Genomic DNA, 26,220 nt, shown 5'->3' with positions numbered 1-26,220 from the left:
ATCATCCAAATTCAACAACGGTTGAAAACCGCCCAAAGTCGACAAAAGAGCTACGCTGACATTAAAAGAAAAGATATAGAATTTGAAATTGGAGAGATGGTCATGCTTAAAGTTGCACCTTGGAAAGGCGTTGTTCGATTTGGTAAACGAGGGAAATTAAATCCAAGGTATATTGGACCATTCAAGATTATTGATCGTGTCGGACCAGTAGCTTACAGACTTGAGTTACCTCAACAACTCGCGGCTGTACATAACACTTTCCACGTCTCGAATTTAAAGAAATGTTTTGCTAAAGAAGATCTCACTATTCCTTTAGATGAAATCCAAATCAACGAAAAACTTCAATTCATCGAAGAACCCGTCGAAATAATGGATCGTGAGGTTAAAAGACTTAAGCAAAACAAGATACCAATTGTTAAGGTTCGATGGAATGCTCGTAGAGGACCCGAGTTCACCTGGGAGTGTGAAGATCAGATGAAGAAGAAATACCCGCATCTATTTCCAGAAGATTCGTCAACACCTTCAACAGCTTAAAATTTCGGGACGAAATTTATTTAACGGGTAGGTACTGTAGTGACCTGAACTTTTCCATGTTTATATATATTAATTGAGATTGATATTTACATGATTAAATGTTTCCAACATGTTAAGCAATCAAACTTGTTAAGACTTGATTAATTGAAATATGTTTCATATAGACAATTGACCACCCAAGTTGACCGGTGATTCACGAACGTAAAACTTGTAAAAACTATACGATGACATATATATGGTTATATATATAGTTAACATGTTTTTATTATAAGTATGTATCTCATTAGGTATTTTAACAATGAGTTATATACATAAAAATGAGACTATTAATTTAAGAAACTCGAAAACGATATATATAACGATTATCGTTATAACAACGTCTTACTAGGTACATATGAATCATATTAATATATTGATACACTTGGTTAATTATGTTAAATTATAAGTAAATATATTATTAAGTGTATTAACAATGAAATACATATGTAAAAATAAGACTACTAACTTAATGATTTCGAAACGAGACATATATGTAACGATTATCGTTGTAACGACATTTAACTGTATATACATCATACTGAGATATATTATATATCATAATATCATGATAATATAACAATTTAATATCTCATTTGTTATAATAAACAATGGGTTAACAACATTCAACAAGATCGTTAACCTAAAGGTTTCAAAACAACATTTACATGTAACGACTAACGATGACTTAACGACTCAGTTAAAATGTATATACATGTAGTGTTTTAATATGTATTCATACACTTTTGAAAGACTTCAAGACACTTATCAAAATACTTCTACTTAACAAAAATGCTTACAATTACATCCTCGTTCAGTTTCATCAACAATTCTACTCGTATGCACCCGTATTCGTACTCGTACAATACACAGCTTTTATATGTATGTACTATTGGTATATACACTCCAATGATCAGCTCTTAGCAGCCCATGTGAGTCACCTAACACATGTGGGAACCATCATTTGGCAACTAGCATGAAATATCTCATAAAATTACAAAAATATGAGTAATCATTCATGACTTATTTACATGAAAACAAAATTACATATCCTTTATATCTAATCCATACACCAACGACCAAAAACACCTACAAACACTTTCATTCTTCAATTTTCTTCATCTAATTGATCTCTCTCAAATTCTATCTTCAAGTTCTAAGTGTTCTTCATAAATTCCAAAAGTTCTAGTTTCATAAAATCAAGAATACTTTCAAGTTTGCTAGCTCACTTCCAATCTTGTAAGGTGATCATCCAACCTCAAGAAATCTTTGTTTCTTACAGTAGGTTATCATTCTAATACAAGGTAATAATCATATTCAAACTTTGGTTCAATTTCTATAACTATAACAATCTTATTTCAAGTGATGATCTTACTTGAACTTGTTTTCGTGTCATGATTCTGCTTCAAGAACTTTGAGCCATCCAAGGATCCATTGAAGCTAGATCCACTTTTCTCTTTTCCAGTAGGTTTATCCAAGGAAATTAAGGTAGTAATGATGTTCATAACATCATTCGATTCATACATATAAAGCTATCTTATTCGAAGGTTTAAACTTGTAATCACTAGAACATAGTTTAGTTAATTCTAAACTTGTTCGCAAACAAAAGTTAATCCTTCTAACTTGACTTTTAAAATCAACTAAACACATGTTCTATATCTATATGATATGCTAACTTAATGATTTAAAACCTGGAAACACGAAAAACACCGTAAAACCGGATTTACGCCGTCGTAGTAACACCGCGGGCTGTTTTGGGTTAGTTAATTAAAAACTATGATAAACTTTGATTTAAAAGTTGTTATTCTGAGAAAATGATTTTTATTATGAACATGAAACTATATCCAAAAATTATGGTTAAACTCAAAGTGGAAGTATGTTTTCTAAAATGGTCATCTAGACGTCGTTCTTTCGACTGAAATGACTACCTTTACAAAAACGACTTGTAACTTATTTTTTCGACTATAAACCTATACTTTTTCTGTTTAGATTCATAAAATAGAGTTCAATATGAAATCATAGCAATTTGATTCACTCAAAACGGATTTAAAATGAAGAAGTTATGGGTAAAACAAGATTGGATAATTTTTCTCATTTTAGCTACGTGAAAATTGGTAACAAATCTATTCCAACCATAACTTAATCAACTTGTATTGTATATTATGTAATCTTGAGATACCATAGACAAGTATACAATGTTTCGACCTATCATGTCGACACATCTATATATATTTCGGAACAACCATAGACACTCTATATGTGAATGTTGGAGTTAGCTATACAGGGTTGAGGTTGATTCCAAAATATATATAGTTTGAGTTGTGATCAATACTGAGATACGTATACACTGGGTCGTGGATTGATTCAAGATAATATTTATCGATTTATTTCTATACATCTAACTGTGGACAACTAGTTGTAGGTTACTAACGAGGACAGCTGACTTAATAAACTTAAAACATCAAAATATATTAAAAGTGTTGTAAATATATTTTGAACATACTTTGATATATATGTATATATTGTTATAGGTTCGTGAATCAACCAGTGGCCAAGTCTTACTTCCCGGCGAAGTAAAAATCTGTGAAAGTGAGTTATAGTCCCACTTTTAAAATCTAATATTTTTGGGATGAGAATACATGCAGGTTTTATAAATGATTTACAAAATAGACACAAGTACGTGAAACTACATTCTATGATTGAATTATCGAAATCGAATATGCCCCTTTTTATTAAGTCTGGTAATCTATGAATTAGGGAACAGACACCCTAATTGACGCGAATCCTAAAGATAGATCTATTGGGCCTAACAAACCCCATCCAAAGTACTGGATGCTTTAGTACTTCGAAATTTATATCATATCCGAAGGGTGTCCCGGAATGATGGGGATATTCTTATATATGCATCTTGTTAATGTCGGTTACCAGGTGTTCACCATATGAATGATTTTTATCTCTATGTATGGGATGTGTATTGAAATATGAAATCTTGTGGTCTATTATTATGATTTGATATATATAGGTTAAACCTATAACTCACCAACATTTTTGTTGACGTTTTAAGCATGTTTATTCTCAGGTGATTATTAAGAGCTTCCGCTGTCGCATACTTAAATAAGGACGAGATTTGGAGTCCATACTTGTATGATATTGTGTAAAAACTGCATTCAAGAAACTTATTTTGTTGTAACATATTTGTATTGTAAACCATTATGTAATGGTCGTGTGTAAACAGGATATTTTAGATTATCATTATTTGATAATCTACGTAAAGCTTTTTAAACCTTTATTTATGAAATAAAGGTTATGGTTTGTTTTAAAAATGAATGCAGTCTTTGAAAAACGTCTCATATAGAGGTCAAAACCTCGCAACGAAATCAATTAATATGGAACGTTTTTAATCAATAAGAACGGGACATTTCACATTACGGGGGTGATTTTCGTAATCATATGAAGGTCTACAAGTCCGGCAAAAAAAATTCATTCGAAGGAATCGATATCCGTGACGTTGGTTTAGACAATCTGCTAGCCTTTCTGAAGGCAAATGTACCGTGTGAATACACCGATGTGTTGTTTTTTCAAGACGATTATGATGATGAGATGGAGGCAAGCTATCTCCGTACCTATGATCAATGGTATGGGATAAAAGATACCATTGAAGATCGTGGTAACCGCATTACTCTGTATGTGGTTCTTGAAGATGAAGAAACGTTGGGTTGGTGTTGCATCGATGAAGCAGCCGAAGAAGAAAAAGACGAACCGGTGGCTCCAGAGTACGACACAGATGGTCATTTTTTTGATGAACTCTGCTGAATTCATCGATGTTTGTCTTGTGTTTTAAGATCTTATGTTGTATTTCAGTTTAATGTAGTTCTTGTTTAAAAAATGTAACCTTTTGTGTGTTGAATAAAAGTGATGTTTAAAAATAATATTACGTTACTCAATAAGTAAACACGAAGAACATTAACTTAAATTACCGAAATTAAAAATTACATAATTTAAAAATCTTAACTGAAACTAGAAATACATAACAAATTACACGTGTTTTGTTATTTTCTAGTTTACCCGTTTTTACTTTTATCCCAATTTCCTTTTAATATCTTCATAGACTTACTTTACATTTTTAACAATATTTTGTTCCTTAGGCACAAATGAGGTAAAGTCGCTGAAGCACCGACTTATAGATCAATGACTTCAAAACAGAATATCGTAAGTTTCTTATAACTACATTTTATGGTAAATATTATAGTATATATTTAGTTGTAGATTAATTCTTATCTTTTTCTTTTTAGGGAAAATACTATTATGCGGATGTTGTAATAAAGTCTAAGATCAACATTGTGTGTAAAATAAATAGGTTATTTAGGTTATATAGGTTTAGATGTCGGCAGATATTTAATGAGACATGTTTTGGACAATTTTTGTGGGCTGACTGTAAATTCGGAGAACCTTCGTTGATACATTTTATGATTTTCAACTTAGTTGATGTTAATTATAAGACGGAGGGCTTGATTTTTGAGGTTGCCGGGAAGAAACTATTTTTTGGCCCGAAGGAATTCATGTTAATTACTGGTTTGGAATTTGGAAAATTGCCTAGAGTATCTGGAACAGGATGCGGACCTTTAAGAACTCGGGTATTCGCATTTGTGGACAAAAAACAATATGTACTTGGGTCTCATCTTTTGTATGCTTTCGAACATCATCACAATTACACAGATTTGGATGTTGTTCGAATTTGTTTGTTATTGCTTTTAGTTCACGGTTTTATTGAATCTGATGCTAATTATGTTGTTGATGATGAGTTACTAAGACTAGTTGAGGATTTTGATGCCTGGAATAGTTTTCCATGGGGTAGCTATGTTTGGCATCACACTTTTAAACAGCTCTCTCAATGTCCAAGACGTGTGGTAACATTTTTTCCTGAACGTCCTGTTGAGAATCCAGTGTATGGTCTTCAAGGTTTCATCCCTGCTTTTAAGGTTAATTGTTGTTTTAGTATTAATTACTCATACTTAAATTATTATAGATAATTAAATAAATTATTTTGCTTATGTCGAAAAATAGATATGGATTTTTGAAGTGCTTCCGTATCTAAGTGAATATTCTATAAAGGAGCGATGCTTGGAGCGTCCTCGAATTGTTGATTGGAAACAAACGGAAGCCATTGGTTGGGTACGGTGTGTAGAGTTGGAAATGAAGTCCATGGAGGTAAAATCCGTATGTATGTAGTTAAATTACATCTTAATCTCTATTTATTGTGTTTTTTTATTGTGACATGTTGATTTTTGTTTTAATTTTCAATTGTAGAGCGAGTATAGACCGAGTGAAATGGAGGCAACGGCTCTTGAAAAATCACATGATTACTATAAGCGTACCATGTTGTTTCTAGACGGGGTAAGTGAAGCAGAAGTTCTTGCTAGATTTGAACGTCGTTTCGATGACCTGAATCTAAAGCCTCAAATTACCAAATTTCGGAACATCCCAGAGCTTTTTGAGGTATTTTAAACATCAAGCTTGACTACTTGAATCATTCTTTTTTCATTATAGAAGCAAGGATCATCATGCTTTCGCTTATACATAATAGGCACTTTGGGAGATAGCTTACCCGACCACAACGTGGTCGCCTACTACTAAATCATCTCCCCCTAGAAAAAAAAAGTAAACTCAAAAAATGATGATCATCCTAAAATTGTCGTTAGCCTTCAAGGCCATGATGATGGTAATATTAATGTTGGCCAACAAGAGGATGATTTTGGTATTTCCGATGAAGCATTGTCTCAATTATTTGAAGTTGTTGATAGAAATCAAAATTACCTAAATTGTGATGGTAATGATAATGTTGAAGTAAGTATCTTATTACATTATGTTGTTATTAATTATAAGGTTATAGAATTTTTATTATTATTATTTGTAATATTTATTTATACTCACCGGTTTTTTAGGATGTGGACAAAAGATATGTTTTGGTTGAAGGCACGGCACTTGAGTATTACAATAACGGACGATCAGAAAGTTTAAGTAAAAGTGTTGAGCGATATTACATTATTAAAGGCTTTCCTTACCATTTAAAACTGGAATTTTGGGGAAGACTTCTCAAATTAGAGGACGGTGGTTGGCTAGAAAATGAGGTGTGTTTTATATATTTTTTATAAGTTCTATATACCCTTTTGTAGATGCCGATTGTGGATATATTTATCTTCTTAAGTTACTTAAAATGACATTTATTGTAGCATATTGATATATGGTCAATGATTGTTGCGACATCACCATCTAAGGATCAGAGGTGCGGCATTCTTCCAGTTTTATTTCATAGGATATTAGAAGATTGTACAGAGTTATATGAGTTGGCAAACGGCACAAGAGGACCTTGTCAGCCTTGGTGGACTCTACACAGGGTTGGTATTATGTTAACGATTTAGTTTGTCGTCTACTAGTAGATTGATATAAACTAGTATTTTTTTCAGGTTCTTATACCGTTGAATGTTGGCAATAAACATTGGTTTTTGGGAGAATTAGATTTGCGTACTTGGGTGCTTACAATTTATGATAGTATGTTCAAACAATGTGGCGAATATGTGGAAATTAAGAAGTTTATACAAGACATTGGCTCTAAATTGTCGCGTTTACTACCTATATTTTTAGACAAACTTGATTATTGGAAAAGAGCAAAAGTCAAGAAAGTGGATGATTTACAATTAGTCATCAAAGTTGGAAGAGATGTTCCTCAACAGACCGATGGTAGTAGTTGTGGAATTTATGTATGTTATTTTGTCGAAATATTAGCACACGGTAATCTGGTTCATGTAACTTGTGATTCACACTAATTTGAACACTACTATAGGCGTTATGTGACGGACACTTTATTCTAACCGTATTTGAACACGAATTTCAACAGTACTTTAGGTTTAAATTTTGTTTAAGTTCGTCCCAAACTTTTGTTGTCGATATCAATTGTACGACATTTCAACTTCTGATTTTAGGTTGCCAACTAAATTATAAAATATAATTGTAAAATATGTAAATCTGCTATAAAGATGACTAGACTTGTCAAAACGTACAATTATGAGTTGTCTATTAAGTTGTACCAAATTATCTCAAAAATCAATGAGTTGTCTACGCAATTGTACCAAACTTTCTCGAAAATTTATGAGTTGTCTATTCATTGTACCAAACTTTCTCGAAATTTTCTGACTTGTGTATTCATTGTACCAACTAAATTGTAAAATATGTAAGTCTGCTTTAAAGATGACTAGACATGTCAAAACGTACAATTATGAGTTGTCTATTCATTTGTACCAAATTATCTCAAAAATCAATGAGTTATCTACTCAATTGTACCAAACTTTCTCCAAAATTTATGAGTTGTCTATTCATTGTACCAAATTTTCTCGAAATTTTATGAGTTATCTATTCATTGTACCAAACTTTCTCGAAAAATTTTGAGTTGTCTATTCTATTATAACGTCATTTAAGTTGTACAAAATATACGATTTAAATATGATTTGTCTTGTCGAAATGTACGATAACGACGCTTTAAAGATGACTAGTCTAGTTTCAAGGATACAAACATATATATATATATATATATATATATATATATATATATATATATATATATATATATATATATATATATATATATATATATATATATATATATATCAATGTTTCAAGGATACAAACATCCACACCACAAATACTTTTCTTATAATTATTAATTCTTAAGTTTTGTAATGTTACAAATGTATCATTCTGATGTTAATTCGAGGGGAATTATAACTGGAAGTTGTCAAATGGCATATCCACTACGCCCAACACATCATCAAGAGTACCGAATGTTTGAGTTTCTCGGCATACATAGTCTTATAAAAGACGACTTTGCTTTTTTTCCTGAATGTGTTCGGGAGTTTTATGAAAGTTTTGAATATATACGAGGTGCAAACGTTGAAACGGTACGTTTCACGCTTAATGGCGAAGGTTATGTATGGGAGCCGGAAAGAATAAAAAATGCATTCGGTCTCCCATCCAATGGTATCAAATTTTACTCTGATACATTTGAAACTAATGATGATCGTGTTTCTAAAGAGTATACAGGTGTAGACATAAACGATGTTATAGAAAGTGTCATTAGAGATGACGAACTTCAGGGATGTAGAAATGCAAGAATGATTGCAGGTTATCAACTCAACGACCGTGCCAGGAAAATTTATAAAGCTGTCCGTAGCAACATAACTTGTCGAGGACCTCCGGTATTTGTTGATGAAGTGATGGTTTTGGAGGCACTTATTGTTTTTTGGATCATGAATGGTACACATTTTGATGTTGGAAACATCGTTCTTAATCGTATGCAAGACGCTATAGAACAGCCCTTGCATCCTTTACCTTTTGGAATGTTGCTTACAAAACTCTTTAATTATCTTAACATACCGGAACTTGGTGAATCTCGTACCGTACCTAGGGCAAGTGTAATGTGGTAACTGGTCAAATAATGTTATGCTTGTAACTCTATGTGTGTTTCTATGGTAGTAGTTGTGAAATTTATGTATCTCATTTTTATGAAACTCGATATAAATAACTCAAACATATTGCAATATTATTATTATTATCATCATAAATAACCAACTAGTTAGATTCCAATCTTCTTGAACAATTATAAGGCTCATTCGAGATTCGATGCTCTTTGTATGTTGAACAATCATAAAGTGGACTGAGTTTAGTGCGAGACACGTAGACCTCTATTTGTCTAACCTTTTCTTGTATTAGCAAAATCATTTCTAGGGTCCCATTGATCTCGTCCACTATGGGTTTAAGACCAACATCCAAGTCGTAATTTGGATTCTTAAAATAAAAGAATCTACTAGAATTTTCAGCATATCCTAAACCTTCAAATATCTTATTTAGTTGATCCATACAAAAGGTTTTCACATTCAAGTATTCCACATAGGTAATCAATCCATCTTCGAACCTCCTGCTTGGTAATTGCGTGAATGATCCATATTGGTGAAGTTTGATTGAAAAATATGCTGGATTTTCACCTACAATCACACGTTATACATACATAAAATTGATGGTTCAAAAACAATAATACTGAAAATAAAAAGTTATATTACTTACGATAATCGTGTTCATAAAATTTTGGCTCCTCTGGTGATCTAAAGACATGTTGATAAACCATGTGTAAAGTGTTTGTATGAACTAGAAATTGTGGGGACCAATCATTTAGAAAAACAAGGATTTATATAGATATCTTTATATATGAGTTAGTAATTCAACTGTACCAAAGTTTAACAAAAAATAATGACTTGTCTATTGAATTGTACCAATCTTTCTCGAAAAATTATGAGTTGTCTTTTCAAAAATACCAAACTTTCTCGAAAAATTATGAGTTGTCTATTCAACTGTACCAAACTTTCTCGAAAAATTATGAGTTGTCTATTAAGTTGTACCAATTATCTCGAAAATCAATGAGTTGTTTACGATTGTACCAAACTATCTCGAAAATAAATTAGTTCAAAATCCTCAATTGTAATTTTCAGTTCTATGTTACTTTACTTGAAAACTATAAATAACGACTCCGATGTTCATGGGAACTCATTCAAATAAGTCTTCTCTAAAGCTTTAAAAATGGATCCTTCTTCATGGGAATTCAGCCTTGACATTGACGACTCCGATCTTTTTCCACCCCGTTGCAATTTGTCTCAATTGCAATGTGAAACCCAAACTTCACCTTCATTACATAACATTCCAGGTGCTACCGGTTTACTCCAAGCCAGTAGGGTTGAAATCATACGTGATAAAGCGGTTGAACATCAAAACGATCCATCTTCATGGGAATTAAGCCTAGACATTGATGACTCCGATCTTTTTCAACCCCGTTGCAATTTGCCTCAATTGCAATGTGAAACCCAAACCTCACCTCCATTACATAACATTCCAGGTCCTGCCGGTATAATCCAAGCTAGTAGGCTTGCTAAACTACGTGGTAAAGAGGTGGAACATCAAAGGGATACACAAGATTATATAAGGGAAGTGGCTGAAAATCCTGAACAGGATGATCACTTTAAACACCGTTCGTGGCTTTCAGCAATGGAGTTTGCGTATCCACATGGTGGTCAGTCAATCCTGGGAAATATAAAGGCTCACAAAAAAATGGAAAACTTGAAACGGTATTACTTGTATTTTTATCACATTGATTGGTTGTTTTGATATTTTTTAAACTTTATCAACTCAATTTGTGGTTGTTAATCTTAATTAGGTTGTTGGTATTATAATATCTTGTGTTCCAACTGACCTAGGTGAACTAAAAGTAGTGTTGAAAGTAAGTTTATCAATTTGCTGTGATGTTCATATTAGCATGTATTGTTAATATTTGGTTACTTATTTGTTTTTTCATTTCATCCTTAGGATACAACAGGTACATGTTCTGGTAACATTCATCACAAACACCTTCCAGATGTCAAGGGTTTATGCGTAGGATCTGTTTTGGTACTCCATAAAGTTTCTGTTTTTCAACCTCCACACTCAAGCCCTTCACTTAACATAACTAAGAAGAATTTGGTAAAGGTATTTAAAGTTCACCTATAATCATAATCTTAACAATATCTTACTAGTGGTTACTCATTTTAAGATTTAATTATTTATTCTACAGGTGTTCTACAAAGATAGTGGATCATCTCGGGCTAAATTAGAAGAAATCTTTGATTGATTGTGGACGACTTTGGTAGTGTTGTTCTATTTTGTAATTTTATCGTTTTTTGGGTTTGAATGGAATTTTCGGTGGGGTTAGGGTTGTATTTGTAACCCTTATATTTTGTAATAATGTAAGCTTACGTTCAATGCGTTGTAATGTAATAGTTTTTTACTTTTTAAGTTTATGTTATTATTATTATTATTATTATTATTATTATTATTATTATTATTATTATTATTATTATTATTATTATTATTATTATTATTATTATTATTATTAACATTCGTTTTCTTTCATATTATTATTATTATTATAATAAGTGTAATATAATATTTTTTTCAAACATCACTTTTATTAAAAACACAGATACGGTTACAAATTTTTTTATCTTAAAGATAAATAACCTAAAACACCAACAACTTAATAATCGGAATCTCCAAAATAACGTCCATCAGTATCGTAAATAGGCCCAGATGGTTCATCAGTTTCAAGTTCCACATTTTCATCGACATAACTCCAAGCAATGCTCTCCTCATCTTCGTAAATCAAATATAGAGAAATGCGATTTGTACGCGCATCCAAGGTCTCTTTTATACCATTCCACCGTTGGTCAGTAGTGAGATACGTAGCGGTAAGTTCCGGATCAGAATCATCTTCAAAATACAAGACGTCTGTATGTTCGAACGGAACCTTTTCTTTCAAAAAGGCTAAAAGGTCCTTTAGACCAAAGTCGCGAATATCAATTCCTTCGAATGACGCTTTCGATAGATACTTGTAATCAGAAAGTTTCATTTCATTTCGAAAATCACCTCCGTAATGAACGTCGATTGCAACAATCAGGGGGGAAAGGTTAGCATTTTTTTAAAAAAAATATGTGTTTATGTTTTTGAGTTGCGAAGTGAAATATGTGTTATAATTTGAATAATGTGGGAGTATTTATAGTGGAAATTGAAAAACTATCCGTTTTGGAAAATGTTGCTTTGTCTATTCAAGTGTACCAGATTTTTGCGAAAATCTAGTGTTGTCTACTAAAGTGTACCAGATTTTCGCGAAAATGTGGAGTTGTCCATTTTAGTCTACCAGATTTTTGCGAAAATTGTGAGTTGTCTATTCAAGAGTACCACATTTTCTGTAAACAAACAGTTGTATCAAACTATCTCGAAAATAATGAGTTGCCTATTCAGTTGTACCAAATTATCTCGAAAAATAATGAGTTGTCTATTCAGTTGTACCAAACTATCTAGAAAATAATGAGTTGTCTATTCAGTTGTACCAAATTATCTCGACAAATAATGAGTTATCTATTCAGTTGTACCAAATTATCTCGACAAATAATGAGTTGTCTATTCAGTTGTACCAAACTATCTTGAAAATAATGAGTTGTCTATTCAGTTGTACCAAACTATCTTGAAAATAATGAGTTGTCTATTCAGTTGTACCAAACTATCTCGAAAATAATGAGTTGTCTATTCAATTGTACCAACCTATCTCGAAAATAAATTAGTTATCTATTCAATTGTACCAAACTATCTCGAAAATAATGAGTTGTCTATTCAATTGTACCAAACTATCTCGAAAATAATGAGCTGTCTATTCAATTGTACCAAAGTATCTCGAAAATAATGAGCTGTCTATTCAGTTGTACCAAACTATCTTGAAAATAATGAGTTGTCTACTCAGTTGTACCAAACTATGTCGAAAATAATGAGTTGTCTATTCAGTTGTACCAAACTAATTTGAAAATAATGAGTTGTCTATTCAGTTGTACCAAATTATCTCGAAAAATAAATGAGTTGTCTATTCAGTTGTACCAAACTATCTCGAAAATAATGAGTTGTCTATTCAATTGTACCAAACTATCTTGAAAATAAATTAGTTGTCTATTCAATTGTATTAATTTTTCACTAAAAATAATTGTGTTCTGACATAAACATTGAGGTCTCAGAAACATTTTGTACCAAAGTTTTTCATAATGTTTTTTCAACATCATCTTCTTTGTATAAAAGGATGTGAGATTCTATCTATTAACTCTACATCAAACTTCCGTTTTACCTAATATTTCATTAATAATTTTGATAACATAATAAGTGCACAAAAAGAAGTTGTAAAGGTTATGTTAGTGACAAGTTCTAGTAGACGTGGTGTTAACTTGAACGTTAATACAACGTATGAGAAATTTGTTACTTATATTGGGAAAAAGTTTGATCTACAAATGCATCTTGGTTATACTTTATCTTATAAATTCCAACAATCTGATTATTCAATGGAAATCACCGACGATGAAGAGCTTTCATTCTTTATAGACGCAGCACGTAATTCCATTGAAAGACCACTTGAGGTATATGTTCATGCACCTTCAATCTCTCAACAAACAGAGCACTTAAACATTGTTACTAAACAACAACCAAGTCCTAAGTATCCTAACCAAATAAACAACATTTTTATACAACCTCCACAATATCCACCCAACCAGCCCTATAACTTTTCCATTTAAAATACTCAAGGTCTCGACCAACCACACAATTATTATTTTTCAGGTCCTCAATATTATCGTCTACCTACAATTCCTCAAAGTTTTGAAAACCATAATGATAGTAAACAAACGTTTACTCAATACCTGAAAACTCCAACTTCATTTTCAATCCCTTCCAAAGAAAATGGACTTTACAACTCGTTTTTTCCACATCATTCTCACAATAATCGTAATTCATCTGCTGATGTCGGTACCTCTTTCCACAATTTTTTCCCTGAGCGTAACACAAATGATAAAGTTGAATTAACGGAAGAATATGCTGTGGATCTCGGTGATGATTGTGATGACAAGTTTCGCATAAAAAGTGTCGAACATTGTCACAATGACGAAGATGATGAAGATAATGAACATGGTGAACATCAAAAACATGTTGAGGTTGAAAGCTCTGATGGTGATCACAATTTCATCAGTGAAGAGGAAGATGAAGAGGAAAATGAAAATGATGATTGTCCACCGAAATACATGACTCCGAAGGACTGGAAAGAAAATACATTTTCTTTCATGCCCAACCCCCAACAACCCCTGCTCAAAAATTTAAACCAATCACATTACCCAAAATAAATGATAATAGAAAGATTACGTTAGTCAAAGATGTTTGGTTTGTCAACAAAGATGAATGCCAGAATGTTATTGCACACAATTCTATTCAAGAAGGATACGAATATAAGATAAGAAATTCTTCTAAAACCAGATTTGATGTTGTGTGCATTAATAAAGGATGTGGCTGGAAGATAAATACTTCTCGCGCGACACATGGAGATCCTTTCCACGTTACCTCCATAAATGACACACATACTTGTCCAATGACAAAAATCAAAACAAAACACCGCAACGCATACAAAGCTATATTGGGTGATTTGTTGACCCAAAAGTTGAAAGATCCAAACAGAGTTTATAGGCCAAAGGATATAATCGAAGACATTGGTGATACTTATCACATCAAAATAAGTTATCAACAGGCTTGGCGTGGTAGGGAAGCAGCTTTGGAAAAGTTGAGAGGTGGTCATGCAGAATCGTTCAATAAGCTTCCGTATTACTTTTATAACCTGAAGTTAAAAAATCCTGGCACATTCACCGAGATACTGACCGATCAATATGGTCGTTTTGATATGTGTTTCATGATGTTGGGTGTTTCGGTAACAATTTCTTTATCTTTTACCTTATTAGTTTTACACAAAATTATTATATCTACTGTAGCAAAATATTTATATATGTACTTTAACATAAACTTTTACTATCTTTTTAGATACGGACGTTTCTAAAAAATATCAGACCCTTAATCATTGTTGACGGGGCACACTTAAAGGGGAAATATCCAGGGTCTAATTTGGTTGCTGTGGGAATGGATGGAAACAATAATATTGTCCCACTCGCTTACGGGATCTGTGGCGGTGAGTCTGGTAGAACTTGGACTTGGTTTATGACTAAGTTAAGACAATGCATAGGCAATGTTGCGAATTTAGTTTTCATTTCTGATAGGCATTTAGGTATTGCCCAAGGGATTCGTCAAATCTTCCCGGCTGCTTTTCATGGTATATGTTGTCGTCATTTATTGATGAACATTGATTTACCAAAAAAACATGATTGGCTCTTTTGGAAAATATGCAAAGCTCATATAGTGAGACAATTTTATTTATACATGGAACAACTTCGTATCATTAATGAAAATGCATATGATAAGCTTAACTGTGTCGAGTTAGGTAGATGGTCTAGGGCTCATTGTCCTGTAAATAGGTATAACTACTTAACCTCTAATTGTGTTGAGTCGGTAAATTCATTATCAGCTTGCGCACGAAAAATGCCTATAACAATGATATTGGAATTTTTTAGAGGTTTAGTACAAAGATGGTCTTTTGAAAGACGTGCACTTAGAGTTAAAATAACAAACTCAATTTACATTACATGTTTCGCTCATTAACGTGAAATTTATGAAATGTGCTTAATTGTGCAGTGAAGTACGAAAAACTTGGTCATATACTTACACCATACGTGGAGACAAAGATTTACAAAAGAACACGTAAATCTAACATGTGGAAAGTTTATGGGATTAGTAAAACTCGTTACCAAGTCAACGATCGAAAATCTAATTGTCTCGTAGACATGCAGACCAACGAATGTTCGTGTAAACAATGGACTAACTCTGGTCTACCATGTGGTCACGTTATCGCGGTATTTAAGGAAAATGATATTGATAACTGTGCTGAATTGGCGAAACAATGGTTCACAATGGCAAGTTATACGTCTACCTATGCTGAGGAAACTACCTTTGTAGGAGATGTTTGTAATTGGGTTATTCCAGAAAATTATCAAGTTTTGTTACCTCCTACAACAAACAAGCGCAATGCTGGTAGACCCAAAAAAAGGTCAAGAATTCCATCTCAAGGCGAGAGGGTGAAAATAAGAGTTTGCAGGTGATGTGGTGCTGACGATCATCAAAGTATTCATTGTCGTGTCTCCATGACTTCAACAAAATCATATTTTTCCCCACTTGTGATTTGAAACAACCATAATGCTTGGTAAACATGTTTAGTATTGTTTTAACCTTATGTTGTTTAATTTAATTAATGTACATGCATTTAAATTTGCGATCATATTGATTCTTAGTTAGGTGTTTTACCAGATTACTTTAACACTTGTAGATGTTTTGAGGTAGACAATCACACTCTATAAAGTTTCCAATTAAGCTAACCACCATGGAGCTAACAAGTGTTCAAATGCTACTGCGACTTAATATCCAATTCCTTTCTTGTTTTCTTATATCAGCTCAAACTTTCACACATGTTTTCACACATATTTATAAAAACAAAAATATACATAAAATATAAATATTAAATTGACGATTTATATAAATAAGAATGCAGGTTTTGCGATTTCATAAAAAAAATTGTTTATTTATTTTTAGCATTACTCACTTCTTGGCCTTATACTCACGACGGACTCTCCTGAGCTCGATGGTTTGTGGGAAAGAACCAATGGTGGTTGTTGGGAGGATCGGTAGGTTGAGCTTCTTCTGCTGGGTATCCAACCTGGCGCTCACGTTGGTTGCACGTCGGTGGTCAGAACCCCTCAAAGCAACAGCCTGAGAAACCGAACAAGTCAAGACTTTTGATCGTAAAAACAAAAAAGTCGGCCCTTTCCTAACACCAATTAACAAATTGAACTTAATTGACTTACAGCCTTCTAGACGGATTCATTGTTCACTCTTGGGGAGCATTTCCTTGAGGCCTGGGCAGCAGCATTAGCAGCAAAGAACGCCTGAAAAGAAACATTCAGCATAAGGAATCGGTTGACTGGTGATCTAATATAGAAACGGATACATATACAAACACAAAGATAGATTAACTTGTTACCTCATCCTTTTGACCAGCAAGAGCCTTGGCCAAAGCAGAAACTTCAACGACCTTTTAGCCCAAAACAGTTTTAAATTTGTCATAATGATCCCAAACCCATACCACCCATCTCAAAAAACCCAAACTACCTTGCATGGAAAACCCAGACCTCAACCCAAACAACTCTAGTTCAACATAAGGATTAAAAAACAGTAAATTGTAAGTATGATTCATACTTATAAATGGGAAGGATCTTGTCAAGAAGGGATAGAAGATCAAAAGTCTTCTCAACACCCTTTGCAGGCTTAGATAGCAACAAGTAGCTGACTGGGCCAACAAATACTGGAACGGTATCGACTCCAAGCTGAAATAACAACAAATAGTTAGCAACCAACATAATACTTCAATACACATATCTAAATTCTTAAAATTCATATATAAACACATACAGCTTTAGCCTCCTTATATTCATTCACAGCCTTGTGTGAAGCATATGAAAATGTAACTTCAGGGCCCAACTCTGGGACAATAAAATGGCTGCAGATTAAAGAACACAACACTTATTACTCATCCAACCGAAATCATTTACATTTTTATCAACATACTTCAATAATTTGAAAAATTAAGATCAACAAGCAAGTCGCCAACTTACTAGTTGGTGTCGAACCACTTCAATCATGATGTTGTGGGGTTCAAAGTCCAAGGATGTACAAAATATAAATACATTTAATTAATTGACTAGTTCCTACTTGCTACATCTTACATGCCCAAAATAAATCAAACATCTGCTCTCGATACCATAAACCGGCATGATGAGGCGGTACGAGAACGGGGTGTTGAACCGACTTCTTAAAAGCTAATCGATATAAAAACATACATACAAACACACACAATCACCCGAACCCAATGCTTGTTGTGGAGTCAGATGTTTTGGATGAACCGTAAAGGTGATCTTGTATTTGTCGAAATCCAATCCTTTACTCTCCAATACGCCATTCATTTGTAAGTATTTTGGGAGCTTATCCTTTAAAATTGTCTCCATCCTCGTCCAATAGAAGCTGCGCATTGGGACTCCATTCACTTCACAAATCATGCTATCATAATAGGTGACAACTCCAGTAATGATATCCGACACCATAAGACAATAGTGTGATCTTTCCTCATTTTCCGGAATGAATACCTAAAAAGTTTTATTATTATTAGACAACATATAAATCTTCAGTGTGTATAATAGTTTACGAGTTTTAAATAGAATAACATGAATTGCATGGGTCATTTTGGGTCATGTCAAGACTTTGTATTTATTAAAGATGACAATATCTTAGTATTTGTAAAGATGACAATATCTTAGTAGACAACATATAATGTGGTAAAAATGTACTTATTAAATAAGTAACTTACGTGTGTGATGTTCTTCCAATCACCAGGATAAAGGTAACCGTTGCAGTAATTTGAAGGAATCTCATAGTATTCATGGTCCTGGACTGAAGCTAGGAAATAACAATCAACTGTAGACCAATTAGCATCTTCAGGGCGCAGTCTATTTAAATAATCTATCCATAGCTTAATATGCTGTTACAAGGTACATTACATAAACTAATTAGTATGATGTTAGAAGATATAAATGAGTGACAACCCCATACTCACTTTACCCTAATAATAATAACAATTAATAATTATTATGACACATTTCTACTTACATCATCGGATAGCCATCCCTTTTTGGTGTCATAGTCGGGGTTTTTGTGGTCAAGGATATATTGCGTTGGTGTTGGCCGACGTAGTAAAGCATACCAAAAAATTCTATAAACCTCCAAAACAGAGTCAGAGTAAATGTGTATCTTCGCTCTATCTCCATTTTCTGAGCTTATCCAATCTTCAAATTCTGGAGGTACGTATGGTTGATTTCCAGCACCTGGTCTCCTTACAAAATCCTATATAATACAATAATAGTAACAACAGTGACAAATTAAGGTTACTTAGTATATGTATTTAGATGAATAATCTACGCGCATTTAACTAAAGGTAAAATAATTAGCAAACAGAAACTGTAACAGTTTAAGAGGATGATAAATGCTACTTAATAATGACTAAATGACATAGTTTGCATGGTAACATAGAGTAAATGAAAAAACGTGATGTTATTCCAAGTAGGTAATGCAGTTGACATATCAATAAGTGATTAATTTACCTCGGTAAAAAACTTAACATCCTTTGGCGGAACCAAAAGTTTCGGTAGAATAAGGCCGCCTTTGTCATCATCACTCGGTATATTCAATACCTCTTTTACCTGCAAAAGTATAACTTTGTATCAACTACTAATTAATATAATTCATTAACAAACATCATTATGTAAAATAGAGCTAATAAAACTATTATTACTACATCTTTATGTAAAAGGTTCAAACTATCAATAAAATTCATACATCGACAGATTCTTCTATCACCAAACCCTTCCCCTACCTTATCACACGTTTCTTTTTTTTAACTGGATATTGAACCCAAGGTGACTTGTCGTATTGTCCACACTTCCTCTCCCGCTTTGTCATTACTGGTTCCGGATCTTCTTTATCAACCTTTGAGACCGTCTGACTATTATTATTATATATCTATTAAAATAAAATTCCAAACTTAGGTTTTCTTCATATAAAAAGGATATTGAAACTAAAATATATAAATCGAAATTTCAATTAATTGAAACTATAACCTGTTTAGCTAATGATTCTTGAAGCAAATTCAACAAAGAATTATCCTGAACATCCAAATCTCCCGTTGCTACGGCCGACAAAGATCTCAAACCATCATAACAACTGTCGTCATTTCCTAAATCAAACTATAAAAAAAAAAAAAAAAACCAAAATTATTACAAGTGTATAGTTATATAAAAAATTTATATAAAAATTTAAGATTAAAAACTAACTTGATGGTCGTCATTGAAATTGGGTAAATCAACATTCAAGTCAAGAAAAGTGTTATCGGCATTTCCATTCATATGGCTAAGAGGAGGATTAGGAATTTGACTATATGCATCAAACGTATCGCCATTTTGTTGAGCTGCTCTAAATGCACTATACTGAATTTAAATGATAACAAGTAAATACATTATTAGTCACTGGGTAAAGCAAATTGCATCGCATGTGTTTGTTTTCGAATTAAAGTACAACACACAATTTAAAATAATTGTAAAAAAAAGTTAACAAACAAAAAAAAGTTAATAATATACCTCTTGCACTAACTTCACTTGACGTTGCTCTAACTTCACTTGACGTTGTTTTACCGCATCTAGTTCTTTAAGATAAAATTCATGAATTTCTTTACAATTTTGTGGAAGTTGTGAAACTCGTGGAACTTGCCATTTTGGAATAACTTGTGGAGGTGGTGGAGGTTGTGGAACTTGAGGAGATGGTGAAGCATGGAAACGAGGAACAATACAAATATGTCTAGGTACATTATGACGATTGAAAAAAGTTTCACTAGTTAACCACCAACCACAAAGTAACTCATCATCTTCTATCTCAAGCCATTGTTTGGGTACCTTATCCTGTAAAAGCAATAATTCAAATGTTAATCAAACATGGTTGAGATAAAAGTAACAAGTAATTTATCTTTACAATAAACATGGGTCAAAACAGTCTAACTTTTAAGTTTTTTCTTTAACACAATCAATAAGGGTCATAATGGGTCATGACTTTGGTTGAAAACTCCTTTAACATAATTGTCTAGAAACACAAATCCAACTTATATTTTGACAAAAAATATATCCAACTAATACCCAAAAAAATCCCATTTTTACATACTTTAACCCTTTGACTGATGTTGACTTGCGCTGACCGAGTTTTAGCCCAATTTAGGCCTACCTGATTTGGACTAGTCCAAAGCCCACCCTACTAGGCATCTGACTTTACAACACTGAACAAAAAGTGTTTCGGGTCACCCGAACTGTTTCGACCCGCACTTAAATTTTCTGGATTTAGAGTAAACATGAGTCAATTTCATTAGCAGTGTACATAAGTTTTTTTTTTTTTTTTTTAATATGGGTCAAAATTAGGGATGGTTTATATACTAGTGATCTTGCTAATGGGAGCTAAATCTTTTATTTATGGATTCCTTACCTTGTTATGTCAATATACTTGGAACTTTTTTTGTGAGCAATTATTCTATTTGCCATTTCACCAAGAGAGTTCTTTTGTTCAAAGTCAAACTTTTTGTGACCAATCATTCAATAACTTCTGTTTTTATTTCATATTATAGATAGATAGGTACAATGAATTTTATGACATCTACCATGCCTCTCTATGAATTGTATGTAAAAGATAATGAAATGCTAACAGTAAAAACCAACACTTTTGTTAACTTGCCGAGCTAAATCATTGTTAATCCATTGAATATCTTAACCTAAAATAAGCTTGACCATTTTATACGAAATTTGATAAATCATTGTTTGATATTCAATACAGTAACATGTTTCATGTAATATGTATTTTTACATATTCGATATCCGCGAGGAAACTCGTTAATCCATTATTTAGTAAGTAAATGGGTATCCCCGATTACCCGTGGGGAAACCCGATACCCGACGGTATGACTCTTTATCCATATATATAATAAAAAAACACCTAAAAATACAACACTTACAATTGGAAACGGGCCATAAAGAAACGTCTCTTTTTCTATCCCAAAACTGTGATTCTTATTCCAACGAATACCCCTTGGAAGGGTTTTCTCACGAACTGCCCACCATTCACGAGCAATGGGGTAAGCCTCCAAAATCCATATCTAAATAACAAAGTACATATAAATTACAACTAATAATTTTATAACTTGATGAATAATGCGGTTTAGTATTATATATAATCTTACATTAAACACCCAAACAAAGCCAGGAAGCGAATACTTAACAGCCTTCTTCTGATCCACATACTTCAAATGCTCTTTTATTCGACAAGGTATTGCATGCTTAAGAGTTTTGTATGTATACCTCCACAAATGAGACCCCCATGAAAAATTATTCCATTCTTCCAAATTTTCTACTAACCTCAATATATTAATATCCAACTTACTTTTCATCTCATTACCACGAAATACAAGACTATAAACCAAAAGTAAACAAACACGAATTGCATCACCCTCATCAAGCTTAATAAACTCCTTATCATTCTCATACTTGGCATAAACATCCTTAACGAAAACTCCTTTTACATTTGGGAATAATCGTTCACAAAACCCCATATTAGAACTAGATTTATACTTTTGCAAATCATCATCATCTCCAAAAGCGAGTCCTGAAATTAAGCAGAACTCTTGGGGTCCAAAATTTAAAGTGTAATCCCCAACCTTGTAACTTAAAATACTAACATTAACATCTTTACTCGTACCATTATCTACCTCATGTTGCAACATTTCATGAACCAACCGTCCTTCAAAATGTGGGTTATCAATATCCAACCAATTACCAAAACATGTTGTCCTGAATGACCCAACCCTATTCGTATCGACTAATTTCCTCCTGATGCCAACTAGTAAACCCATTTGACTCCTCAGCGTCACTGTCGCTTTATATAACTACAAAAAATAAATTAAATTAAATGAAAAATTAGTAAAATGATATTAATAAAAAAACAAACAGTACAACTTAATTTAATTTACTTGATTTCGTATTACCGGATATTGTGTGAAGTCGGGCTCATCTCTACGCTTCTTCATTATATCAACGATTTATATGTTGTTCCTATAATACCATCACTTTCATTAGTATACTAAAACATATGAACTATTAACACATAAAACAACAGATAGGGCATAGAAAAAACACGGGGACGAATTTGCCAATTTTGTCAAAAACATCTAGTATTCTGTCATTATATACATTCTTTATAGATTGTGTCTTAAATTTATTTCAACTTGACAACCTAACCATTAAATTATAAGGTAAAACCAAACAAAACATAATCAAGCATGTACAAGTAATACTAACAAAACAGAAAACATTTTTTTGCTAATTTTGTCATAAACAAGTGCCAAGATACACAAGTACAAGTAATACTAACAGTACCATCGATAATTAAACACATGAACATCAACATTCATTCAGATTTTTAATAAGAGAGCTTTACAAAATCAAAACTTTAATTATAAACACGAGATAAAGATTACGAAGTTTTACATTTAATGGCGGTGGCTGTACGGTGGCTGTACGATAGTGTAAGACCGTAACCCTTTCTACGTAAACAAAATTAGAACTACGCGAGCATTTGTAGGAGATGGAGTACGGACGCGATGCTGTACGGTGGTGATAGTGACGGTCAACGGTGGCGATGGCGATGGATATGGTGTCGATGGATATGGTGGTTGCGGTGGCCTTGAGAGATAAAATTGTGAAACCCTAACCGTCGATACACAATTACAAGTATCGCGATGAACAATCGCGTAATAATTCAAAATTTCGCGACTGTTTACAAATTTCGAGAGGGTTTTCGCGATTAAAACTAACCGGTTGTTCCGAGAGTAGTTTTCGCGAGATTTGTGATTTTCGAGACAAAAATTACGCGATACGCGAGTATTGTAGCCACGTGGGGATTTTTAAATGGTTTAAATGTTTTTTCGCGATGCGCGAGGGTTGACCGAGTTATTTTCGAGAAGTCAATGTCTACTCTTGAAAAATTATGTCTGACAACGTTTATATTTGAGAGAGAAGTTTCAATATGTCTATTTGGGTAATTTTCTCAATTTAAATTTGGTATTTTGTTTCGTTTTATTTTATAGTTTGGATTCGGTTAAATCAACATCGAATTAAAATAAAATTATATTAATTTATTAAAATCAATAGATAACAAATCTATTTAGAAACCCAAAATTTAATTAAAAAACAAAATTTTATAGTTATTTTGGTTAAAACTATAATTATAATCCTTTTGTTTTTGGGTTTAATATAAATCAATCAAAATTTAATTTCTGTTTTCCGTTCGATTTGGTTTTGAATATGAATTTTGTTTCAGTTTTGATTTTGCATTCAAAAATTTCAAAACTGAACCAAATAAACCGAACTGATAAAAACCATACAATTAACTTAAATATAAAGATATGAAGAAGTAATAACTAATAAGCAGTACTAACTTGCAAGAAGCCGAAAGCATGACAAGTTTGTCGAAAAGATCAGGGCGAAGGATAGAAGCGATGACGCTAATCATGCACGACAACGAGTGACCAACAAAGATGCACTTAGAAATCTCGAGCTCTTCAAGTATAGCTAACAAGTCAAACGCGTGACCTTGGATGGACGAGTAACGGTCAAAGTCAAAGAAGTCTGGGTTGGTGGTTCCAGCACCCATAATGTCAAACAGGACCACTTTGTAATCGGGTTCCATGGTTAAGTGTGAGACAAGGTGTTTCCATGCAGACTGGTCCGTTCCAAAGCCGTGGCCCAGCACCACCGTTTCACGACCTTCTACGATCACACTTACATTGTGAGCTTCGGCAGCCATATTGATTTGGGTATAATTTTAAAAGCGAGAACGGATGAAATAAAGTTGAAGAATGTGTTTAGAGTCATATGTGGTATTTAAAGCCAACTTTGCCTACATTCAACGTTTGACGCATAATTATGTGGTAAAAGATTTTTAAATCTACATATCTCTCATTTCAAGATACTACGTAGACTGTCATATATGAAGGTTCCAAAACAGTGTGCTGTTTGGCAATTATCGAATGAAAAAAGAGATTATGTTCGACTCCATTATAAGTATTTCTTATAATTGGTAGAAGCAAATATTGTGAAGTACAGGGTAGTAATGTGACAATTCTGCATAATTTCTAAGTCCAGGGGTTGATTCTGTCAATATTCTGAAATGAAGATCAAGGTCGTTACAAAGTTGTTAAACGATCCTCTCCAATTTTGACTTTCATTGACTCTCTCATTCGAGTTGTATAAGTAGTAGTCAATCTTCTGTAATAGTTAGTTCATAACGTTTCATCATTTTACAATTCACTTTTCAAAGTTTTACATTGTAATCGTTTGTAATCAAAGATTATCAAATAAAGTCTATTTCGATCAATCAAATTCGTATTCATTGTGATTTCATTGTTGATTAATTGCTACAAATGGTATCAGAGCCGGTCAAATCGTGACTGGAACGAAGCAATTGAACAAGAAATCAAAGAAAGGTCGAAGAAGTGAATTAGGGTTCCGGCGAGTCGAATTTGGGGAAAATGGTGAATACACGTTTCGATATAGAAAAGTTTTATGGTAGGAATGATTTTGGTCTATGGAGGGTCAAGATGAAAGCGTTATTGGTCCAGAATGGCTGTGCAGCAGCTCTTGAAGGCATTAATGCTTTTCCAAATGATATGTCTGATGCAGATAAGCAGACAAACATGTAAAAGGCACACAGTGCACTCATATTATCATTGGGTGATAGAGTTTTAAGAGAAGTCTCTAAAGAAATGACTGCACAAGGTATTTGGTCCAAGATGGAAGGTGGAATGATTTTGGTCTATGGAGGGTCAAGATGAAAGCGTTATTGGTCCAGAATGGCTGTGCAGCAGCTCTTGAAGGCATTAATGCTTTTCCAAATGATATGTCTGATGCAGATAAGCAGACAAACATGGAAATGGCACACAGTCCACTCATATTATCATTGGGTGATAGATTTTTAAGAAAAGTCTCTAAAGAAACGACTGCACAAGGTATTTGGTCCAAGATGGAAGGTCTTTACATGACAAAATCATTGGCTACAAGGTTATACTTGAAAAAGAGGTTGTATACTTTCTCAATGGTGCAAGTCAAAAAGTTAAAAGATCATGTTGATGAATTTAACAAAGTCATACTTGATCTTGAAAACATAGACATCAAGATATATGACGAAGATCAGACAATCTTATTCTTGGCTTCATTGCCTGAGTGTTATGGTAATTTTGTAGACACCTTGTTGTATGGGAGAGATACATTAACTATGGAAACTGTGTTGTCATCAGTTAATTCAAAAGAACTCAAGAACAGAAGTGATATTGGTGATGAATATGGTGAAGGGTTGGTGGTAAGAAAACAAGAAAGGAAAGATTTCAAGAACAGTAACAAGTCTAAGTCCAAGTTCAAAAGAAGA

At 33.1% G+C, this 26,220-nt stretch overlaps 1 protein-coding gene across 1 annotated transcript in view; it reads right to left on the bottom strand.

The window, feature by feature from the left end:
- The window catches only part of LOC139849011 (karrikin insensitive 2 receptor CA-like), a gene marked incomplete at its 5' end in the record, with an annotated part of 46,095 nt that extends 21,489 nt beyond the window's left edge, over positions 1–24,606 (bottom strand). Inside the window, one exon of the mRNA XM_071838688.1 lies at positions 24,236–24,606. Coding sequence (XP_071694789.1) covers positions 24,236–24,606 — 371 coding nt within the window. The remainder of the gene's footprint in view (positions 1–24,235) is intronic.
- Positions 24,607–26,220: the final 1,614 nt, after the last annotated feature.

The sequence above is a fragment of the Rutidosis leptorrhynchoides genome, chromosome 5 (assembly GCF_046630445.1).
Source record: "Rutidosis leptorrhynchoides isolate AG116_Rl617_1_P2 chromosome 5, CSIRO_AGI_Rlap_v1, whole genome shotgun sequence".
NCBI classification, from domain to species: Eukaryota; Viridiplantae; Streptophyta; class Magnoliopsida; order Asterales; family Asteraceae; genus Rutidosis; species Rutidosis leptorrhynchoides.
Note: the sequence above shows the minus strand (reverse complement) of the source record. Positions and strands in the feature narration are given on the sequence as shown.